At 36.9% G+C, this 20446-nt stretch overlaps 4 protein-coding genes across 5 annotated transcripts; 2 read left to right on the plus strand and 2 right to left on the minus strand.

Annotated features, from left to right (window-relative positions):
- Positions 1–376: 376 nt before the first annotated feature.
- LOC147520967 (uncharacterized) lies at positions 377–1838 on the plus strand. Its single transcript, XM_086592495.1, has 2 exons — positions 377–1548; positions 1680–1838. Exons 1-2 carry the CDS (start codon positions 481–483, stop codon positions 1704–1706), a joined length of 1095 nt encoding a protein of 364 aa, XP_086448621.1. The 5' UTR covers positions 377–480; the 3' UTR covers positions 1707–1838.
- A 146-nt stretch (positions 1839–1984) lies between these two features.
- LOC147520968 (uncharacterized) lies at positions 1985–2746 on the plus strand. Its single transcript, XM_086594355.1, has one exon. The coding sequence runs from the start codon at positions 1985–1987 to the stop codon at positions 2744–2746; it is 762 nt and encodes a 253-aa protein (XP_086450481.1).
- A 5680-nt stretch (positions 2747–8426) lies between these two features.
- Positions 8427–10998, minus strand: LOC147520969 (U1 small nuclear ribonucleoprotein C-like). Of its 2 annotated transcripts, XM_086592497.1 has the most exons (5): positions 10836–10998; positions 10721–10762; positions 10384–10648; positions 8999–9355; positions 8427–8692 (listed from the first exon to the last, which is right to left on the minus strand). In XM_086592497.1, the coding sequence occupies exons 1-4, from the start codon at positions 10884–10886 to the stop codon at positions 9012–9014; spliced, it is 702 nt and encodes a 233-aa protein (XP_086448623.1). In that variant the 5' UTR covers positions 10887–10998; the 3' UTR covers positions 8427–8692; positions 8999–9011. The 2 variants fall into 2 exon arrangements, with proteins under 2 accessions (XP_086448623.1, XP_086448622.1); XM_086592496.1 differs by lacking the exon at positions 8427–8692 and having other exon boundaries at positions 8835–9355.
- A 1217-nt stretch (positions 10999–12215) lies between these two features.
- LOC147520970 (protein argonaute 4B-like) lies at positions 12216–20238 on the minus strand. Its single transcript, XM_086592498.1, has 23 exons — positions 20004–20238; positions 18678–18923; positions 18387–18595; positions 18069–18293; positions 17872–18008; positions 17693–17790; positions 17505–17602; positions 17172–17340; positions 16965–17081; positions 16762–16869; positions 16598–16660; positions 16421–16534; positions 16182–16347; positions 15985–16097; positions 15762–15893; positions 15527–15657; positions 15356–15421; positions 14875–14938; positions 14680–14791; positions 14509–14582; positions 14004–14098; positions 13891–13922; positions 12216–12701 (listed from the first exon to the last, which is right to left on the minus strand). The coding sequence occupies exons 2-23, from the start codon at positions 18921–18923 to the stop codon at positions 12526–12528; spliced, it is 2745 nt and encodes a 914-aa protein (XP_086448624.1). The 5' UTR covers positions 20004–20238; the 3' UTR covers positions 12216–12525.
- Positions 20239–20446: the final 208 nt, after the last annotated feature.

Below are 20446 nucleotides of genomic sequence, written 5' to 3' on the forward strand. Positions count from 1 at the left end.
TTTTTAATCATTCAAAAGGACAAGTCCATGTTGACTTGACTTTTTTTTTTAATCCAATTATACCCTTCTATGTTTCGTAGTATATAAGTCATTCATTTGAACTAGAAACAAAAAAACTGGAAAAACCATCGAGCGAAGCAAAAAGGAAACACAATATCAATCGTTTTCGATTGAAGATTAAAGCTAAATCTAGAGATTCTACATGTGATTTGATTTGATTTGAAGGTTTGTCTCAACTTTATTATTCAAATCGAAATTGATTCGATTCGATGTTTGTTTTGATTCATTTTATTTGTTTGTTGAATTAGAAGGTTTTTTTACTGTTTGTTTCTGTTAACTATCTTATTAATATATATTTATTTTGATTTGATTCGATGTTTTTTTTGTTCGATTCATCATGGATCTAACTTTTTGAGTATGCACTAACAACTGTGAATACCACATTTTTTTAATGATGTGGTTGGTTGATTTTGCAATGCTATGGATTTTAGTGTGGTGGGTGTTTTTTGTTATAAAGGCGGTTCGTTGCACATTCGTATTGGGTTGGAAACTTGTTTGGATGATCTTAAATGTGAATTGAGTGACAAGTGGTATGATTTGGGTTCGAATTCCTTTAATTTGTCTTTTTTCCGCGATGGCAAGGACAACATGATTGAGACCGATGCAGAGATACATTCTTTGGCATGTTATTGCTTTGCAAAGAAAGAGTTAACTGTGGAGGTTAAAGTTGCTTGTAGCGTGCCTGCTCTTGGTTGTAGTTTTTCTGGTCTTGCTTGTAGTAGTTATGCTCCGGGTGAATCTAGTAGCTCAAATTCGTTGGTGGTTGGTGCTTGTGGGAATGACAAGTATAAGACAATTGCTTGGGTGTATAATTTCAGTGGGGGTGTTGGGCAGAGGTTTGAATTAGGTGCGGCTGAATTTCGTTTGAAAGTTCTCGAGTTTTCTATTGCCACTGGATATAAGTATAAGTTCACTAAGAATGACGAGTGTAGAGTTACAGCTATTTGTGGGAAGCGATTGGAGACAAATTGTTTATGGTTAATCCATGCCTTGGATAAATTTGGTGTATTTGCAATTAGGAAAATAAACCCTATTCATACTTGCGGGTTTGCGTGTAAAGACTATAATAATCCTCCAATGACTAGTAATCTTGTGAAGAGTTTGATTATGGATTCTGTAAGTGATACACTTTCAATATCGGTGAGGACGATAATTCGTTACTTTAAAAAGGAGTATGGGTTGATTGTGAAGAAACATGTTGCCTATATGGGGAAACAATTGGCTTTAAAAGAGTTGTATGGTGAGGAAGGTATTTCTTACCACCAGTTAGTCTGGTATACAGAGGAGTTGACGAGAAGATACCCTGGGAATTGTGTTGACCTACAAATAAATAAGGAGACATGTAAGTTTGAGAGGGTATTCATAGCCTTTGAGGCTTGCATTCATGGATTCAAGTATTGTCGTCCTATGGTGTATTTAGAAGGAACATTCCTAAGTACAAAGTACAAAGGTTGCTTGATGGTGGCAACTCGAAGAACGGTGATCAAGGTAAGCATTTGCTATTTTAGTTCAATTGTTTTCCTTCTTGTTTACTGTCTGGGGTAAGGTATGCACAGATGTCTGTGCACACCTTAGCATTTTACTGTAAAAGTTGATACTGTGTTCTTTTATTTGTTTAGGTTTATATCCTCTGGCCATGGGTGTAGTTGATGGTGAAGATGAGGCTAACTGGTATTGGTTTCTTGATAAGTTTAAAGGGGCTTTTGGATACGATAAGAGGTATACATTTTTAAGAGATCGACACCATAGGTTGCTTGTTAACATTCCGCTAGTTTTCCTAGGTTCGTATCATAGCTTCTGTCTTTGGCACTTGAAGAACAACTTGAGAGCTGCTTTGTCAAAGACTGATTCAGTTAGTAGACACTTAGTCAAGTTATTCTCCGATTGTGCATATGCTCCCACACACGACAAGTTTCAAGAGAAAATGATTGAGCTCCGGACAATTGGTGATGATCAAGTGGATAGATTTTTAGCTAGAGTTCCTTTGGAGAACTGGGCAAATTCATGTTTTCGCGGTTCAAGATATGGGGAGATGTGCTCTTCACTAGCAGAGTGTTTCAATAGTTGGGTAAAAGGCGATCGTTTTCTCCCCATCACCTCCATGTTAGATGAAATTAGAAAGAAAATGATGAATATGGCGACTGAACGGAGGAAGGATTCTAAGGGTTGGGCTACCATTCTTTGTCCTCAAATGGAACTGAAGTTAACCGAGAGGATTGATAAAGCACGGTCTTTGGATGTGATAAGGTCTGATGATTATGTGTTCCAAGTGATTTCAAAGAATAGTGAGTATCGTGTTGACTTGATATCCAGATATTGCACTTGTAATAATTGGAAGATAGACGGTTTCCCTTGTATTCATGCAATTGCATCCATCTTGTGCAGTGGGGAATCTGTTTATGGCTATATTGATATTGTTTTCCACACCTCGTCATTTTATAGTTGCTACTCTCACGGTATTAGTGCTATAGATAACCATGAAATGCCAAAGGAGATCCCCGACTTCCTTCAAGTGCTGCCACCAAATGTCAAGAGGGGTCCTGGTAGACCATGTTCTAAGAGAATTGAGAATACGGGTGCAATGCGCAACAAGCGTCATAAGTGCCGAAAATGTCATTCGACGGACCACCACAATCGCAAGACTTGCACTGGGGAAAAGAATGCAGACCAAAGGAATGAGGGGTAGTGGAATGAGGGGGCAAGGAGTGAGGCATTCTGATGTTGCAATTATTTTTTTCCAATGTCAGTAAACACAGTGGAAATTGCACATACATTCAAGTAAACATACATGATTCTCTATTGGATATTCTGTCAGAATTCAATAAAAGTTTATTTTAGTTTGTTGGTTCCATTTTTTTGTTCACGTATCTATCCTGGAATTTCATCTCCTGTCAGTCCACATTATTTTTGTATGTGAGATGGTATGCGCAGTTTTCAGTGCACACTTGAAGAGGTATGCACGGACTTTGGTGCATACCCTCTTTTGGGTGTGCACTGACAGTTTTTGCCTTTTGGTGGTGGTAGTTCATCAACAAAAACTAATTGTCAGCTACCACAATACATACACACAACCATCTCAAGTTGCATTGAAGCAAATCCATGAGGAGAGACAAGTAGTGTGGTTGAAACATTACCAGTTAATTCAGAAACAATGTATCCTGCACTGACATGGTATGCACCATAGATTTTTTTTTGTTTGTTTTGTACAAAACCACAACATGTAAACTTGGTTAATGCACAATTAATACTTATACTATATTCAATTGCATGAATTAAATTCATTAAAAGAAAAATATATAATGTAAACTAAAGATTGTAACATTCATTAAAAAAGTACTTGAAAGTTGCATACTAACAATTTCATCCATTCAGCCAACATACATTTCCACAATCAAATTCCTGTGTTCGTATCAAATTTCGCTTATAGTTTTTGTTCTTTCTGTTTCTTCATTTCTTCTTCTTCCACTCTTTCAACCTCCGACAAGAGTTGTTCCTCAAACTCTTTATTACAATAGGATTCCATTGTCTGTTGTGATAGCAAATTCCAGCTTCTTGGAGGGTCATTGAGTAAGCGGACTGCAAAGTCACCTCGCATCCAAAGTGCGTCTTCTTCGGGTGAATTCTTTGAAATGATTAGGCTTACCTTTCACTACATATTCCATCAACTTGCATACGTACAATCCACAATCAGTCATGCATTGCATTATAGAGAAAAAAACGTTATAATTTATAACAAAATAATAGTCAAAGAATGGTTTTCAAAAGATGCTAATTTCATGGATTATGAAAGTACTTACGCTGTTTCTTGTTGAGGACAATCACCAGTGGCTATTTTATTTTCTTTAATGAGTTGAGCCATCACATTCCCCTCCCTTCGAATACGCTCATTAATGGTCTCTATTAGTTTCCCTTTCTGTTTTGCAACAAGCAATTTTGTTAGTTTTCAAACAATATGCTAGCGTTGTATATAGATGACAAGCCAAATTAATTGTTTCTTTTCGTATGTGTTTTGTAACTTACTAGCACTCTTGTAACTTTTCTTGTTTTCAACTGAACAAAATAACAATACAAATCTATAGTATGCACTGATAACTGTACATACTATGAATTTTTTAACTGAGCAAAATAGCAATACAAATCTATAGTATGCATTGATAACTGTGCATACCGTGAATTTTTCAACTGAACAAAATAACAATACAAATCTATATAGAACACATGCATATTTGGTGTGCACGGTTGTCAGTGCATACCAAAATTCAGGTGTTCACGAATTTAGGTATGCACAGCAGTGCGTGCATACCCAAAATTGTCACAAGAACACATGAAACAATTTAATTTTGATGTATATCAAAATGAAATGAAAAATTTGAGATGCAAATTTGTTACCGCGAGTGTTTCTTCACTCTCAGTTTCTTCATCATCATCATCCTCAAAACCTTCTTCCACTTCATCAAATTCACTCTCTTCATCATCATTTTCTGTGTCATCTTCACTTCCAGCATCTTCTTCATCTTCTTCGCCTTCTAAATTTTCTACAAATTGTGTGAAATGTTCAGCACAATAAGCTTTACCTTCCAGCACAGTAAACTTGCATGAATCTATTCTACAAGCTTTCTCATTATTTTCAGTTTCTTCTTCATTGATCTCTTCTTGTTCTTCTTCTTCTCCAAAAAAATGACCAAAAATTACTTTTGATTCCACATTGTGAGAAAGTTCTTCAATTCCGTCATCATTAGCACATTCAATCTGATCACTTTTAGATAAAGAAATTGACATCTTCGAGTTCAATTGTGGGTTTTCAAATTTGGGGAAAGTTTTTTCGGTATTTTCAGTCGCACTCTCGAATTTGGGTTTGGGGTTTTGTTTTGGGATATTTTGTGGTATAAGAATAGGGATAGAATCGTATTTTTAGAGAATTGTGGGGCTATTTGAGTTTCCAATTTTACCCTTCTATGTTTGTATGCACTGACGTCTGTGCATACTTCGCATACCAAGAAGTGGTATGCACTGACACTTGTGCATACAATTTTTTTTGTGATGTTTGGTATCGACCGACGTTTTTGATACATCACATACATCTGAAAGTAGTATGCACTGACACACTTGTGCATCTGGGGATCTATTATTGTCTTTTTTCGGACAAAAATCAACTATTGTCATTGAGAGTGTTTTTGAAATGCGGGTGGGTTTTTTGGTTCATTATTTCGATTTTCGAATTTTGTCCTTTTTAGTTTTGTCCCCTTATATAAACCCCTGTATTCCTAAATCCCTTTACTACAGATGGGCTAAACCATTAGCCCGTTATTCTACTTTAAACACTGATGGTTCTGTTTCTAAGAATGGTTCTAAAATTGGAGGGATAATTAGAAATTCAATTGGTGAATCCCTTATAGCTTTTGCTAATATATGCCCTGATATAGATGTCTATGCAGTGGAGCTTTGGGCATTCATCAATGTCGATACTGATTCTAGTATCGCTGTAAGTTACATTTATTCTCCTGGGTCTTATCGCCCTATAATAGTAAGGGAATTTTTAGGGTGAAATGTTAAGCATGTTTTTAGGGAGACGAATAGTGCGGCTGATCTCTTATCTAGAATAGCTGTAGATGAGGAATTAATACTACACCCCCATGAATTTCCTATAGAACTTGTAAGGATAATAGATGAGGATGCTAGAGGAGTCCTATATCTAAGAGAAAAAACGTTGGAATTTGTAAGTTTTGTGTTTGTGACCAAAACATTTTAACTGAAAAAAAATGCATGAACGGATTCCGGGTCGTTGTGGATTATGATTTGTGGCAGTGAGAGAGAGAGAGAGGTGGGGTTGCGGTGGGAAGGATGGTGAAAAGTGGAAGGTAGAAAAATTGTGAGAGGATCTAACTTCCAGTCAAACAGAATGGTGGAATGAAATTGATAGGAAAAATGGGGGAATTTGGGAGAGAGGAGCCGAAAAGACAAGATTCGCCCAAGGGAGTTCAAGACAAATACCAAAGTTGTGAAGCAATTTATCATCCTATAGTGTTTTTATCAAATAGTATGCTAAACAACACTTTTGAAAAGGGAGTCTAGAGGAGAGGTGAGAATAGAAGGTGCATGAAGAAATCGATTGTTTAATTGTTCTTAATAATCGTAGTACATACAAAATGCTGTAATATATTGTATTATTTGCTCAAATCTGAGAAGAATGCATACTTTGTAGTGGCAATCTATTGGAAATGCGTACTTTCGGCTTTGTAGTGATAGCACATTGTTGTATGATGAGATTTTACGGCCTGTTGGCATCTAAAAACTATGCTTCGTATTGCTACCTCGATATATGGATGCCGATTTCTGAGTTTTCTGCAGCTACCATGTTTGAAACATTTTGCAGCATTTTTCTCATTGCACAGCACCAATAACAACAATATGTGAGTATGATAGCTGATTGCTGTTAAAAAAGATAAAAACTTACCACTAATGAAAAAACAGATCAATAGAATCTATAAACAAGAAAAAATCTAAAATTGGACACTACTCTTATAACAATTTAGCTTTAGATAGTTACAGTTCTGTTCTCTCTCTCCATCAACACAGCTACGCTAAGCATTATACTCTCTCTCTCTCTCTCTCAATCTTGAATGCAGATTACAGTTGGTGAACTTCTACTGCGAAGAAGTGAGGTCCTTTGTACGCAGTTGAAATCGTTTTCTCTTTCTTTGTTTGCTTTTGGCACAATTGCAGATTCAAACTGTGAGGTGCTTTGTTCTGTTTTGCTACTTTTTCTTATACCTTGATTAGATATTTCAGACTTGAGTCTGTAGTCTGTACGGTTCATTTGATTAACTAGTTGTATTAAAAAACTGTTCCATGTCATATATTTATGCAGTCTCGGAGTCTCAGGTGGTGGGACTCTGAGATTAAGTCTCATTTGCTTGGTTTGTTTATTTGATTACGTTGGGACGTCAGGCTCTGAGGCTCCTTAGCTCTATTTCTAGTAAATCACGATTGGTATCTACATGCCAGTATGCTAGTGTGGATTAAAAAAAAATACTTGTGCTTCATTGCTTGTGAAGCTTTATTCAATTATTCTGGTAATGTCATTGGCCATTATTATTGGAGGAGAATCGGTGGATGAACAAGTTATTATAAGTTTGAACTTGCTTATATAAAACCCACAAAGATAGACTTTAAGGTGAAACAGAAAGTAAAAAATAAGAGAATCCCTAGCTACATTTACTATGTCGAGGTTTTACTGTGTAAGGAGTAACGTAAAAAGAGAAGTATTGTTGTTAAACTGTTAAAGTTGTGTAAAGTAATGAAATTGCATACCACCTTATAAATAGATTAGTAATGGTTTATAAATAGATTAGTAATGGTGTTAAAGTACTCTAAAGTATAGAAATGGCATACTGCCTTTCTGTATATATCTACATACGAATCTTAATAAGAGCAAATTCATGTTTGTGAAATTGTACTTGAGGTGCTAATTTTGAACTTTTTACTGATAGATTCATGATGCAACATTATTTTCTCTAAAATCTTCTAGGTTGTTGATTGTTTTCTTTAAAATCTTTGCAACAGTAAAACTATTCCAATAAATTTGTATTCATTCTTATTATTAGGAGTACAGTAAATAGAATATTTATATTCACTGTGGCAACTTGTAAGCAATTGACTAAATCAGACTTAGTGGCTGCACCTGGTGGCCAAAGTGGCCACATGTTACGGACATGTCCCGAAGCATGTGCTGAGAGGGTCTGTGCAGCGTACATGATCGTACAGCTCAATTATGCACAAAGCCTGATAAGCATTCGGTGCTCGAGTAACTCACGGATAGTCAAGACTGAGGGTTATCCCATTTGCCCACAGTTGAATCCTCAAATATGTCCGAGAAGAGACTAAGCACACCTGTCCATATCTTTGAGACTCGATAGCTGAATACATTATTGGGACGAGTATCTAGATGTTCCCACGACCAATCAGCTAAGTGTAGCGCAAAGCGCTAGGATGTGGTATTTGGCAACCTCTTTTCCCAATGGTACCACACATGCATGCTCCAATGCTATATGTCTCTAGACCCGTCCTAGAGTCGTCGAGAATCCATGACACACCCTTCAGTGTCATCATAGGGAACATAATAGATGATGATAGCACCGCCACCCATTTACCATTTACTACTGCATTTCTTGACTAGGGAGAATTCCAGGCAGCTGTGAACCTTCCCCGCACAATCTACACTTCTTCAAACTATAGAGAATATAGTGTGCGACTGTATGGTACAATCCTAATAATTTACCATTTACTACTGCATTTCAGTATACAAACACAAGTAAGCCAAACTCATCAGACAACCAAACCAGTGGACATAGTTCCACCAACTAGTCTTGATACCAAAGAGATTGGTGAACCTCTTACCAAATTCACTACTAATAAATGTTACAAAGGATTCTGAGGTTTCTTTAATTACCAGATACATGAAATGGAAATATCAATTAATATATAAGCTTTTAGCTTTTAGACCTGAACAGAAACTGCACCAGCAATGGCATATCTCAACAAGCAATAACTTAACTTCATACATGTCATGTCTTTGACGATAAAGAAAGTGGGGTAGAATAATGCTATAGAAGTTCTTCAAAACCTTGGTCAGCTGCAACACAGCATTAAAACACACAAATCATCACTCAAATATCACCAAGAAACAAAAAAGGAAATCAGGGGTGCAGGAATGCAGATGCACCACTAATGGGATATACCCTAGCTACAGTACCTTATAACAGTAAACATATGAATCAGCAGAATTCTTGGGGTATTGTACTCAACTATCATAGTAGTCTGATTGGGGAGAACAATAAATATTAAACCAGGTTTACTCTTACAAGAAACTGGGGACTGCAGAAAGACGTAGCAGTATTCATTCTACCCTCTCTAGACAAAAAGATAAGAGATTGCATACTTGTTTGGTCAAACTAATGATTGGAATCTGAAGCTTGAGAATAAGAATATCCATCCTGTGAAGTGCTATTGGTAGATGAAGCAGTAGTTCCACCTGTAGCTGACCCCTGCAAACCTGGGGTAGCATTATTGTTGTAGCTATCAAAGGCTCCACTGCCTGATGCCGTCGGGTTCCCTTGATATACAGCTTGTGTTACCAGAGAAGGCAAACCATTAGTAACAGCAGTTGAAGTGCCTCCAGGCATTATTAATGGGGGATTCATTGTAGGTGGTCTTGGCAGACCATTAACTTGCATAGGCATGGAAGGGGCACCAGGCGGGGCTACCATTGGTGGCATCATTGGTCCAGGTCCATAACCTGCCAAAACAAAATAAGGAAATTGATATTTTTATTTTTATTTTTTCTATTTTTGATGTGTAAAAATTTATATATTATCACAATCAAGGGATTACATCAACACTTAAATTATTAGCCAGAAGGAAAATTTTCAGACCAATACTCCACCCAACATAACCAATACACCCTTAAAGTAAAGAAAGGAAAACCGAAAAATTCAAACCCACCAGAACCCCCAAAATCAGATAAGCAACAAGAATGGGTAAACAATAACAAAGTCAAAGCCTAAACCCCTCGCTGTTCCCGGTTCCACTAACACAAGTCCACTCCAACCCGTAAAAACCAGTCATAGGTACCATGAAGGAATTTTTCTTCACAAGGAACACTTTCCAGGGGCTAAAGAATAAGATGAATACAAATCAGGCTGCAGACAAGCTTGAACCTTTTATCATATACGGACAAGAAGCAACCCTGCTAATAGCAAAACAATAGCGCTCTGCTGATAGTGAACTTATTAAAAAATAAACCAAACTGGGTGATGCTACAAAACTAATTTCTGGATTGGCAAGTGGTTCCATAAGGGAATCCTACTCATACCATTGTCACAGTGGCAGTAGCCTGCAATTGCAGTGAAGAGAAGTGTCTTGGTTGGAAAAGCCTTCATCCTTCTCATGGTCAGAATCCCACAACAGAGCAAATCCTCATTTTCACACTTAAAATGACCCTCAACGCACAATACTACATAGTTTCAGACTTTCAGTTCTAATTGGAATCACCCTCAATAGAACATTTACTTCAAAAGCTTCAGCAAGGCGCTTAAGGTACTCCAGAGACCGGACACACCGTTTTCCCAAAATCACCTCTCAAAATTAACTCGTGCCATTAGACATTAAACGAAGATGCAATTAAACAGCTAAATTTAAAGTTGACTGGAAAATCCTACATCATAGTATTCGGAAGGGATAACCAGAAGCAAACTTTTATCTACTTCCCTTATAATTAAATCAGCTAAAAAGTAAATTTACACAAGCAATTAGCAATAGATTTACCCGGAGGAGCAGGTCGCGGCAGAACTGGGGGTCTCATCCCGGGAATTCCAGAATTCATAAGTCCTTGCGCAGTTCCCGGAATTGGCATAGGCGATGGAAGGATTGGAAGACGAGGTCTAGGAGGAAACGAAGCAAGATGTTGATTGTAAGCTGCACCGACTTGTTGGAATGCTGCAGTCTGCCCAAGATGCTCCTTGATCCTCTGATCAATCAAACTTTGAGTTTGTTGCTCCTCAAATTGCTGGTAGTAAGTACGTACATTTGCCTGAAACAACGATTCAAAATCAGATAAGCTGTACAAAGATTTGGCACATGTAAACATAAGAAAACAAAATACCTTGTGTTTGTATCCCGCATTGTGCTGCTTTCTCACAGAGGGCTGAAATAGATAAAACAAAACAAATTCAAACCAAGTAGTTACGCATATTAAACCTATAACAGTAAATACTCACTGAATCATGTGTCAAGTAAGTGTCGCAGTAATCACAATAGTACCGAGGCATGTTGCCGGATTCAAATTCAACAAAATTAAACCCTAAAAAACGGACACAGTGTTATTATTTGTTTGGGTGTTGTACTGTTGTTAGTTTAAACTTTAAAGCCGAGGAGGTGTGTGTGATAATTGTTCAAATTGGGCCTTGTACAGCCCAATGGTGTAAATCCAATAGTATTGACTTTTCTTATTTTTTGCTTCCTCTTGTTGTTTACGTGAATTGTGCTGTATAGAAAAATATAGGTGGGTTTTAGATTGAGAAGTTGAGATTAGGAATAGCACTTGCCAACTTTTAACATGGATATTTTATGGAATCCTGGATAGAATGTTTGTTAATTTATGTCTAACACACTTACTAGGGAATCTCTACTATCTGCAAATCCTTCCAATCATCGAGTATATATAACTCTTTTTGAGTAATTAATCACAAGGTAAAATCTCTACGTACTATTCAAGTTTGTTCTTAGAGTCAAATCCAAAGAGGAAATAACTGGATCCGTCACCTATCTAATACTAGTATATGCCCCGTGCCTTAAAGGCACTCATCAGCGGGAGCAATCGACAGAAATTAGAACAGAGATTATGACAATTTAGAACAATGAATATGAGCTAAAAAAGGTCTCCACTTTAATTCCAGAAAAAAAGTGGTAATGGATAACCGGTTAGCTGCTTAAGGTTAACTCGACCCTGGGACCTGTCATTAACGGAATCCCTTAATGGACCGCTAGTACAAAGGAAGTTTCACAATATGTAGGGGAATTTTATTAATGATAACACACATCTCTAGGAAGGTTATCACACAACAGCCATTGGATGGGGATTTAAACCAATATGGACTGTCCTTTGTATTAGGCTAAATGTAACGTCTTGCAGTGACAGGGAACGGACGCGAATGGATTCGCAACTCTATGGCTTTTGTGCAGATAATTATATTTAATTAATTGTTTCCGATGGGACAATATAATAGTTTAATTCCTATGAAATGTGAAAATGGAAGAGGAGAAAAACCATATTCCAGGAGTTCCAGTTCACCAACCAAACGACAGATTATTGCTCTCTTTTTCTTATAAGCAAGTTTGCAAACGACCCCAGGTGTAGAGAGATGTATGACATCACTCGTAAACATGAGGAATCTGATTGATCTCTTCGATGGAGCCATGGCGCCACAAACAAAAAGCCTGCCTCAGGGGTCAGGAGGCCTGCATTAAACCGTTGCAGTTAATTTTGAAAAACTACAACACCTAACATTGCCATGCAGAGCCAACAATGAGAATCTCTCAGAACGGTAAAAGAAAAGGTACACATGGAGAAATATCAAGAAATGGAAAACAGGCATCACTGTGAGGAAGAAAAATAATTTTGAAGTTAGTAAAAACAACAAAATATTATCACGGAAATTTTCTTTCCCTTTAACTTAGTTTGAGAACGAACAAAAGAGATGCACTGCTGAACCGACTAAAATTAGGCAGTGACCTCCCCAAATCTACAGCAACATCCATCAAAATCTAACTACCCAAACTAAAAATTCAGTGCTCACATCTTCCACCTGAAGAGGACGTGTCTCAATTGGAAACCATACACAAACAACTTTTCCAAAAGACTTGCAGATCCCCCAACAAAAACAGACAGCATTTACACCAATCCCCATCTCAACAGAAGAACATCGAACTGCTAACGTTCTCATGAAGTTTGGGGAGTTCAGGCACAGGAATAGTCCCCGCAGATGTCAGGCCACCACGACCTGAAGATGCTTCAGACATCTCATCAAACTTCATAAACTGTGAAACCTGAGCAGCAGCCAGATGAGCATAGCAAACTGGGGCAACTGCATTAAACAAAAAAGACAAGTAGAATTTCAAACACTATGAGACTAAAGTAGAATTCTAAACATTATGACACTAAAGCAGGATTTGAAACAAGAATTTCAGAACTCACAAAATCAGAAAATTTAACACTTTTCAAGTACTTGGTTGAAAGTAAGCTTAAAAAATAAAAACCAAAACATTTCATCAAAATTTCAGGCTTTCCGACGGAATTTGTATCTATGAAGTAAAACATTCCCATTCTTCATCCATTGATAGTAAAATAACTTGGATGCAATTTTAATTCACACGCAGCTGGTGTCGGTAAAAGTATTACAGCTAAGTTGTCAACTTGTCATCTGTCCAAAGCAAGGAACAAAATATCACTGATATATCTAATATATCACTGATATATATCATTTTTTTGGTACACCGACATCGATATATCCGATATATATCCACCGAATATGAAATCCTTTTTTTCCCAATATATATTGGAATTTCCGATATAATGATATATATTGACCGATATATACTATATATCGGATATAAATTGTTGACTTTGACCGATATATTGTCGATATTTCCAATATAACAGACAATATTTCCGATATAATCGACATACAAAACAAAATTTTGACTGGTCACAAAAAAAACTATATATCCGATATATCCAATATATATCGGTTTTTGAGTACACCGATATATTCACCGAATTCGATATTTTGATCCTTGGCCAAAGAACAAATGACAAGCTCTTTAAAAATTGTAGATACAGGTATCAGTATTTTTCCAAGCTGCACTATGGTGCTTAAAAGGAGGATCAAATAAGTAAATGTCAATGGTCATGCTATCAGTGATCCAGTCTTCACATGTAAATGTTAATAAAAGATCCAAAGTTGCAAAAATTTAAATAAAGATAAACAGAGAAGACTAGAACGCAATCAGAGTCGGGACTAAGATCAAAGAAAACAGAAAATCTAGGAACCACAGTGAATCTAGACTCCTACCCAAATCATGTGCGCCAGTTAACCACTTCAAAACCACAAATATCAAAATAAAATTGAATTTTCTTGCCAAAAATGCATCAAGATGACCAAAGTTGTCAAACGGAAAAACGATAGAGTTCCAATATAAGAAAGAAACATATTTCAGTAAATTTGTCCAACACAAGCATGAGCACTGCGCATTAAGAGAATAGACAAGACTTACCAATTGAAATAGCAGTAGTGCTCCGTTGGTAACTGCACATCAGAAAAACTCCCATTATGGTTCCAAATCAACATAAACACTGGGAAAATAAGATTTTCTGAAAATATACTTACACATAGGACAGAGAATGCACAAGTTCCTGAAGATCATCAGGTGAAAAGCCAATTTCATCATACAAGACATGATAATGTGTGGGTCTAGTTGTCCCCTATCAACAAATACACACAAACATTAGTGGTCTTAGACTTTCTTCTAAGCTCCGACTTCTCTGACATGAGACAAAGTTAAAACAATTCGCTCAGATGAGATAATTGTGCAAGCCTAGTAGTCCTCTACTAACAAATAAAAACCAATGTCAGTGGGCTAGGATAACTTGCATCTTAGTCAGACTTGCCCAACATGACAAAATATGAAAAATTTCTTTGATGTGATATATACATCCACGTATTTACAAACATGTCTCATCCCCGCCCCAGCTCAAGGACAGTTTGCAAAGACGGTCACATGAACTGGACGACGCACTCAAACCCAGAAAACAGTAACAAGGCATTGTAATTTTTTTGGATGAAACTAATGATGGGTTTCAAAGTATAAAATAGAAGCTCAGAGAGAACTCACAATCATCCCAGCGTGCGAGCACATATAGAAATCATTGTTTCGAGGATGACAGATTTTGCTATCTATAACAGTTCCTGCAAAAAAAAACATAAAACAAAAAACAAAAAAAATAGTTGAGATAAATTGTCATATTTCACAATAGTTGGTGAATGAGACTAAGGCAAAGCTAACCAGGTGGAACATTATCCGGCGATCCTGTCTGAAAAAATTTTGTATGATGATTTTTTTGGGCAACAATCAACGTGAACTTGGGACACCACTTCTCATCAAGGAACTTACAGGCCTGTACCAATGAAAAAAATAGAATTACAATATTGCATAAGTAGATCAAATTGTTTGTTAAAACTTGCGTATTAAAATGACGACCTCATTGATTTGATCCAGTTCAATGTTCAAGACTTGGTTAAATTGTGATTCACTGACACCATCCCTGCAGCCGGCATATAATTCATCAACAACCATTAAAGGAAAAGATGTGTAGCAACAAAATAGTGCATGCAATTTCCATGCCAAGAAAATAAATAGATATTTGCACTTCAAAAAATGATTTAAGAAAGATCCGGTTGTCAAAAGCAAATTCAAATACAGACACTATCAAAGATATATGAAATACAAAACATAAACTAATCGAAGTAAAAAAAGAAACAGATGACAATCGAACTTCAAAGCATGCAGAGTGGCAGAGACCAACTAAACTGCGGAAGTTTTATCTCACCAGTAGGGGGGGGTGAGAGACAAGGAAAGAAAAGAAGAATCACCAGTACTACAACTACACTACACAACCATACAAAACCCTTAGGTGTTAGTCTATAGGGAAACTTTGCACTCCTAGCACTCATTGACACACCTGAAAATGATTATGTGATCAGGCTTCCTTTGCTCTGAGCTATGATAGAAATCCAGCAGCAACTCCCTGAATATTTTTTTTTTCAGTAAAAGAAAGAAACAAAAATGTGTTCTTTAGTTGATACTAATAGAGATATTATCAGTGATATAAAATCACATTGAAGAAACCTACCGAATTATTCCTTCATCCACAGTGTCTGATACTGGCTTAAACAGATTATCAATCATTTCAACCTTTGGTGACTGAGTCCTCACAGATGCTCTATACCGAGAAATTGAGGGCCACCGCCTTGAACTCACCACCTATGGAGATTGTATAACGACATCAAAAATATCTCTTAAGGGGTGTCACTGGCACAATTAATCCCAAAACATATGCCAACAGGATAAATACAAAATGACATTACCGCAGCAATAGATGGAACATCAGACTGGCCAGGAGATCCATGAGACACATCCATACCAAGAATAATAGTTGGAACCTTTGAGACCATAGGAATGGAAGGAGAGCATTCCACAGTTGCATTCAGGCCACCAAGCTATAGAGAGGAAACAAACAAATATAATACATTAGAACATAAGAAGATTATTATCAAATTTCTACATATATCATAAACTCGAGCATGTGACCTTTGCATTAATCTTCAAGAGAACATTTGTAAGATACTGATCATTGACTTTTGTAGGTGCAATGCATTGAGTAACAATCCCAAAGTCCGCAAGATTCTTCCTCTTCCATGGACCTTCAATTTGAAATAAATTAATTTGTTATTTGCCTTCGAGACTACAAGTACCTTGGTAAAAACAACAAACTGGATTCAACAAACCATAGATTGCAGAAGTTTTCCTCTCCGGTAGTAGACAAAGAAGAAACTGAGGGGCCATAGGAAGTTTTGCCTTAATCTGTTCAAACATATTTTCCACCCTAGCCAGAGGAGATTCTCTTCTAGCCGAAGGATTCTCTTCAATTACTGTAAAGGGATCGTTTACCAACTGCATAGACGACCAAACTTGAGATAATTGAAAAAACTAGCAAGACTAGCACCCATATGATTACTGAACTTACAATTCCTTTCTGTTGTCCACATTTAGCAAGATCACGCCATAGCTTTTGGACATCACAGCGAGCAGAGAAATTTACAATTGCCCAACGCTCTATCTTTACAGGATTCAATAGTTTCTACATAAAAGAATTTTACAGTTAGGAGAAACACGAGTGCGTGCAACTGAGTTAACAAAGTACCTTATTGTTAAAGTTCCACCGCCCATTTCGAGGCATAAAGTCCTCCCCGTTGCCCACTTTCAACTAAGAAAAATAACAAAAAGAGGTAGTGAATACAACAGTTTGACAGATCCCACTCAAAAGCATATTTTCTTTTTACTACATAAATTTTACAAGTAAAGTACCTTTGGGGCCGATAGAACACGGCCATCAATTTGAGTAAACTTGGAATTAATTGACACTCCACAGGCTTGTAGCATTTTGTCTGAATCATATTTATTGGTCTTCAACGCCTGCCAAATTCCAGGGCAAGGAAAAATAAATTAATGGCAAAAGAAAAAAACATAAATTTGCCTTAATCCGAATGCAGCCAAATAACAGAACTTACATCAGATAAAACACTCATCCTCTCTTGGGGCTTCTGCCTAGATTTTTCTACTAGAGATGACCTTTGAAGAGTGGACAATGCCTTTGTATACCGTTGCAAGGATACTAAATTGCAAAGCTGGAGGAGGCACATTCTTAATAAGAACATGAATCAATATAATACATAACCAGCAAATAAACACAGAACTAAAAGTGCTATTTTGTTCACCTCAAGTGGAATGTAAGTTGGTCGCTTTGGTTTCCCAACATTAATGCATGGCAGATCTCCAGAATAACGCAACTGAATGTTGCGATAATTAACAAAATAATCAGAAACTGTAACTTCAACAGTTTGGACATCGCCATCCGCATTTACATTCTTTTGTTTCAACGAAAATCTGAAAAAAAAATTAAAAAAAAAAAAAAGAGAGATTTTACAAAAACGAATAAAATAAAAATACAACTTAAACAAGATATACACATTCCAGCATAGTGAATTTGATTAAAGTATTAACATGGCCAGACAAAGAATATGTGAAAACAAAGAGCAACGGAAGCTTACAACTGCTGATTGCAAGGAAGCTCACTTAATCCTGTAATTTTGTATTCCGTATTGGAAGGACTAGCCTTTATCCTCAAATTTTTAAGTGTGCGCTTAGCCTGATTACAAAAGAAAGAACAATATCATGAAAGGAAAAGATACAGATAGCACAACACCAGACTATAAGAATATAAATGGTTAAGGGTTACCTTTGCCCAGTCAATCCCATATGGGTCCCTCACATTCTGGTTGGCAATTAGAAAGTCAACCACTGGCCCAGGTTGTATAATCATTGTCGTTGAAACATCTACAGCAAATAATAACAGTTCCAGTGTCAAATCTCCAAACATAGTGATATAAGATACAAGACTGGAACTCGTGAACCTACCAATATTGAGAGACAAGCCACCATGAGTAGCTCTGAAACTACTGTGGAAACCTCTGCACCCCAGAACACCACCTCCCAAATCACAAAAATTACGGGGGTTGTTGTGGAAAAAAGATTGACGGACAAGAAGGCAACCCCTGCATCAAAAGACTTCCGGTTAGCAGGACAAACTAAAAAGAGAGTTGGGGTGTACTTACTGTTTAGCAGCATGCTGCCTTAAAATGATATCTAGGACTCTCAAAGCATCTTGAGAGTTCTCAGATTCCTGGCCACGGAGGGCTAATGCAATGGCTTTCATTGGGATTTTTGCAGCAAAACTTATCGCAACTTTGAAGGTTTTTGACTGAAATGGACGTCTAAACCTTTTGCGATCACCCTCATCCGGACTTCCACTACCTTTGGGGCTTCCATTCGCAGCAGCTCTACAGATACAAGATTGCCAAGTAAGTAATTCTAGTACCGAAATGACAATATCAACACCGTGAAGATCCTAGAGATAACCCATGCAACTATACCTATTTGAAGAGATATCTTCTAACACAACAGTGAAGTCATGTTTGTTCTGTGGGAGTGGACCCACCGTAAACAAGGTTTTTTCCCCATCATAAGCAAAGTCCTTCCCACCCAGCTCAGTATCAGCATAACACTCGTGAAGCTTGTCAATGACTTTTCTTCCAATACCTTTTCCTTCTACAGGACGGTCATCATCGTAGGAGAGCGAAACCTGCTTCGACAGGAAAGGAGTGATTAGTTCACTTGTCAAACTAATGATTCAAAGAAAGGTGTGCAGCAATGCAAGCACTTACACTATAGTGGTAAAAGTCACCATCAACGCTTTTAACATTCACACCAAAATGATTAGTGAGCAACTGTATCGGCTGTCCCTTGCGCGCAAATCCAGGCCTACTCATTGGAAGACGTTTAATCTTAGGAACCTTGGACTCGTAAACATATTCCACTTCAGCTTTAATGGGAACCACATTATCTGGTAGAGGAGGAGGGGGTGGCAAAGCCTCTGCCGCCTCAGCATCTTCAACCTTAGGAGAAGTCATCTGCAAAACATGGGGCAAAGAGCACAATTACAATGTTAAGAGGCTACAACTAAGTCGAAATATAAAACAGTTCATTTATGTAGAGCATGCCTTCGCAAAACAAGTCGTCCAAACAATAACCAAACAATAACGATAAACTCTGGCAAAAAATCCATAGATGTAACCCATCAAAAAAAAATCCATAGATGTATTATTACACAAAACCACCTCTCTTTGGAGTAATCACAATAGAGTTAAGGTAACAACAACACAAAAACACACCTTTTAAATATGGAGGCTTTACATAACTGGGGAAGTGAGGGACATGTCATTTCTCTCTTGTTTTAAGAGTAGACCAGTACTTAATGGACTCAGTAATCACTTACATATAGCAGTATACGAAACAAAAGATAAAATCCCACAACTTTACAGTACAAAATAAAAATCTAGACTATCTTCCTAAAAAGTAAAAGCCAGGGGAAAAGAGACAGATTTAGTGCAAAAACAGAGCAACACTCCAAAATTTAAAACCCACACTGAGAATAAAATCCACTGAGATGACTTTTACATCAAGTTTAAACTACAAATCAACAACTCTAGTTCAAATAATATGTACCTACACTACTTAAAACAACCCAAGAAAAAAGTAGCAGAGCAAGCCCACTTCTAACAGTAGAAAAAGTATAAAACTTTTCATGCATAGGTCATCTTAAATGACAAAACAACCACAGATTACTCTTTAAAAAAACTTGATAATAAACATGAAAACCCACTCATACAAGCAAAATTTCAACTACAAAGCAACCTAAGAGAATATTCTACCGCAAAAAATCAACATGCAACAAAAAAAAACATGCTTTAAAGTAAGTAAACAAGTCTAGATTATCAAATAAACAACAGAAAACACAAAAAACAAGTTTAACAACTCAACGTTCCAAACTTTTCAAGTAAAACTAGTATAAAACAACTTCATTGCTTGAAAAGGCAGTAGATCTAGAAGAAAAACAACACATTGTTTACCAAAATCAACAAACGATAGCTTAAACAGCACGAAAATATTCAGCAGAATCAAAGAAACATAAGTTGTAAAGGTAGTCATACCAGTGATAAACCCTAGAAAGTGAGAATGGTGGTTACTTAAACCCTAGAAAAAATCTCTCTCTTCTTCTCTTTGTTCAAAAAAGTTGGTCTTCTGCTTCCCTTTCAGCTACTGACTCTTTTTTTATAGCAAAGGATTAAGAGTTTGAGACACACAAGTGTTAATAATGCCAAATCGGGATGTAAAAAAAGGTTCCACGTGTTCTTTTTTTTTATATTTTATTATTTATTACGTCTCGTTTTGGAATCAGAATCGATACGAATTTCTCTTGCCGTTTCGGGGGTAAATTAATTGATGACCGACTTTACCGTGCTTCAATTGAGAATATATTATCCATTTTTTGTTTTTTTACCACGTTGGTTTTGACCATTTTTAGAGTTGTACTTTAGTTCGTGTTGGCACTTGATTTGGGTGACCACTTCCCATTCTGAACTAGGGTTTTGGT

The sequence above is a fragment of the Coptis chinensis genome, chromosome 2, assembly GCF_015680905.1.
Source record: "Coptis chinensis isolate HL-2020 chromosome 2, ASM1568090v1, whole genome shotgun sequence".
In the NCBI taxonomy this organism is placed as follows: domain Eukaryota; kingdom Viridiplantae; phylum Streptophyta; class Magnoliopsida; order Ranunculales; family Ranunculaceae; genus Coptis; species Coptis chinensis.

What these genes read in the sequence shown, in the direction of transcription:
- LOC147520970 (XM_086592498.1), bottom strand. Translation starts at nt 18,923, where the DNA reads ATGACTTCTCCTAAGGTTGAAGATGCTGAGGCGGCAGAGGCTTTGCCA. An exon ending in GAAGATATCTCTTCAAATAG is followed by an intron (nt 18,294 to 18,386) that starts GTATAGTTGCAT and finishes TTGTATCTGTAG; the next exon opens with AGCTGCTGCGAATGGAAGCC. An exon ending in CTTCCTTGCAATCAGCAGTT is followed by an intron (nt 17,341 to 17,504) that starts GTAAGCTTCCGT and finishes TTTTTTTTTCAG; the next exon opens with ATTTTCGTTGAAACAAAAGA.
- LOC147520968 (XM_086594355.1), top strand. Translation starts at nt 1,985, where the DNA reads ATGATTGAGCTCCGGACAATTGGTGATGATCAAGTGGATAGATTTTTA.
- LOC147520967 (XM_086592495.1), top strand. Translation starts at nt 481, where the DNA reads ATGGATTTTAGTGTGGTGGGTGTTTTTTGTTATAAAGGCGGTTCGTTG. An exon ending in CTCGAAGAACGGTGATCAAG is followed by an intron (nt 1,549 to 1,679) that starts GTAAGCATTTGC and finishes TTATTTGTTTAG; the next exon opens with GTTTATATCCTCTGGCCATG.
- LOC147520969 (XM_086592497.1), bottom strand. Translation starts at nt 10,886, where the DNA reads ATGCCTCGGTACTATTGTGATTACTGCGACACTTACTTGACACATGAT. An exon ending in CTTACTTGACACATGATTCA is followed by an intron (nt 10,763 to 10,835) that starts GTGAGTATTTAC and finishes TATCTATTTCAG; the next exon opens with CCCTCTGTGAGAAAGCAGCA. An exon ending in ATGCGGGATACAAACACAAG is followed by an intron (nt 10,649 to 10,720) that starts GTATTTTGTTTT and finishes TCGTTGTTTCAG; the next exon opens with GCAAATGTACGTACTTACTA.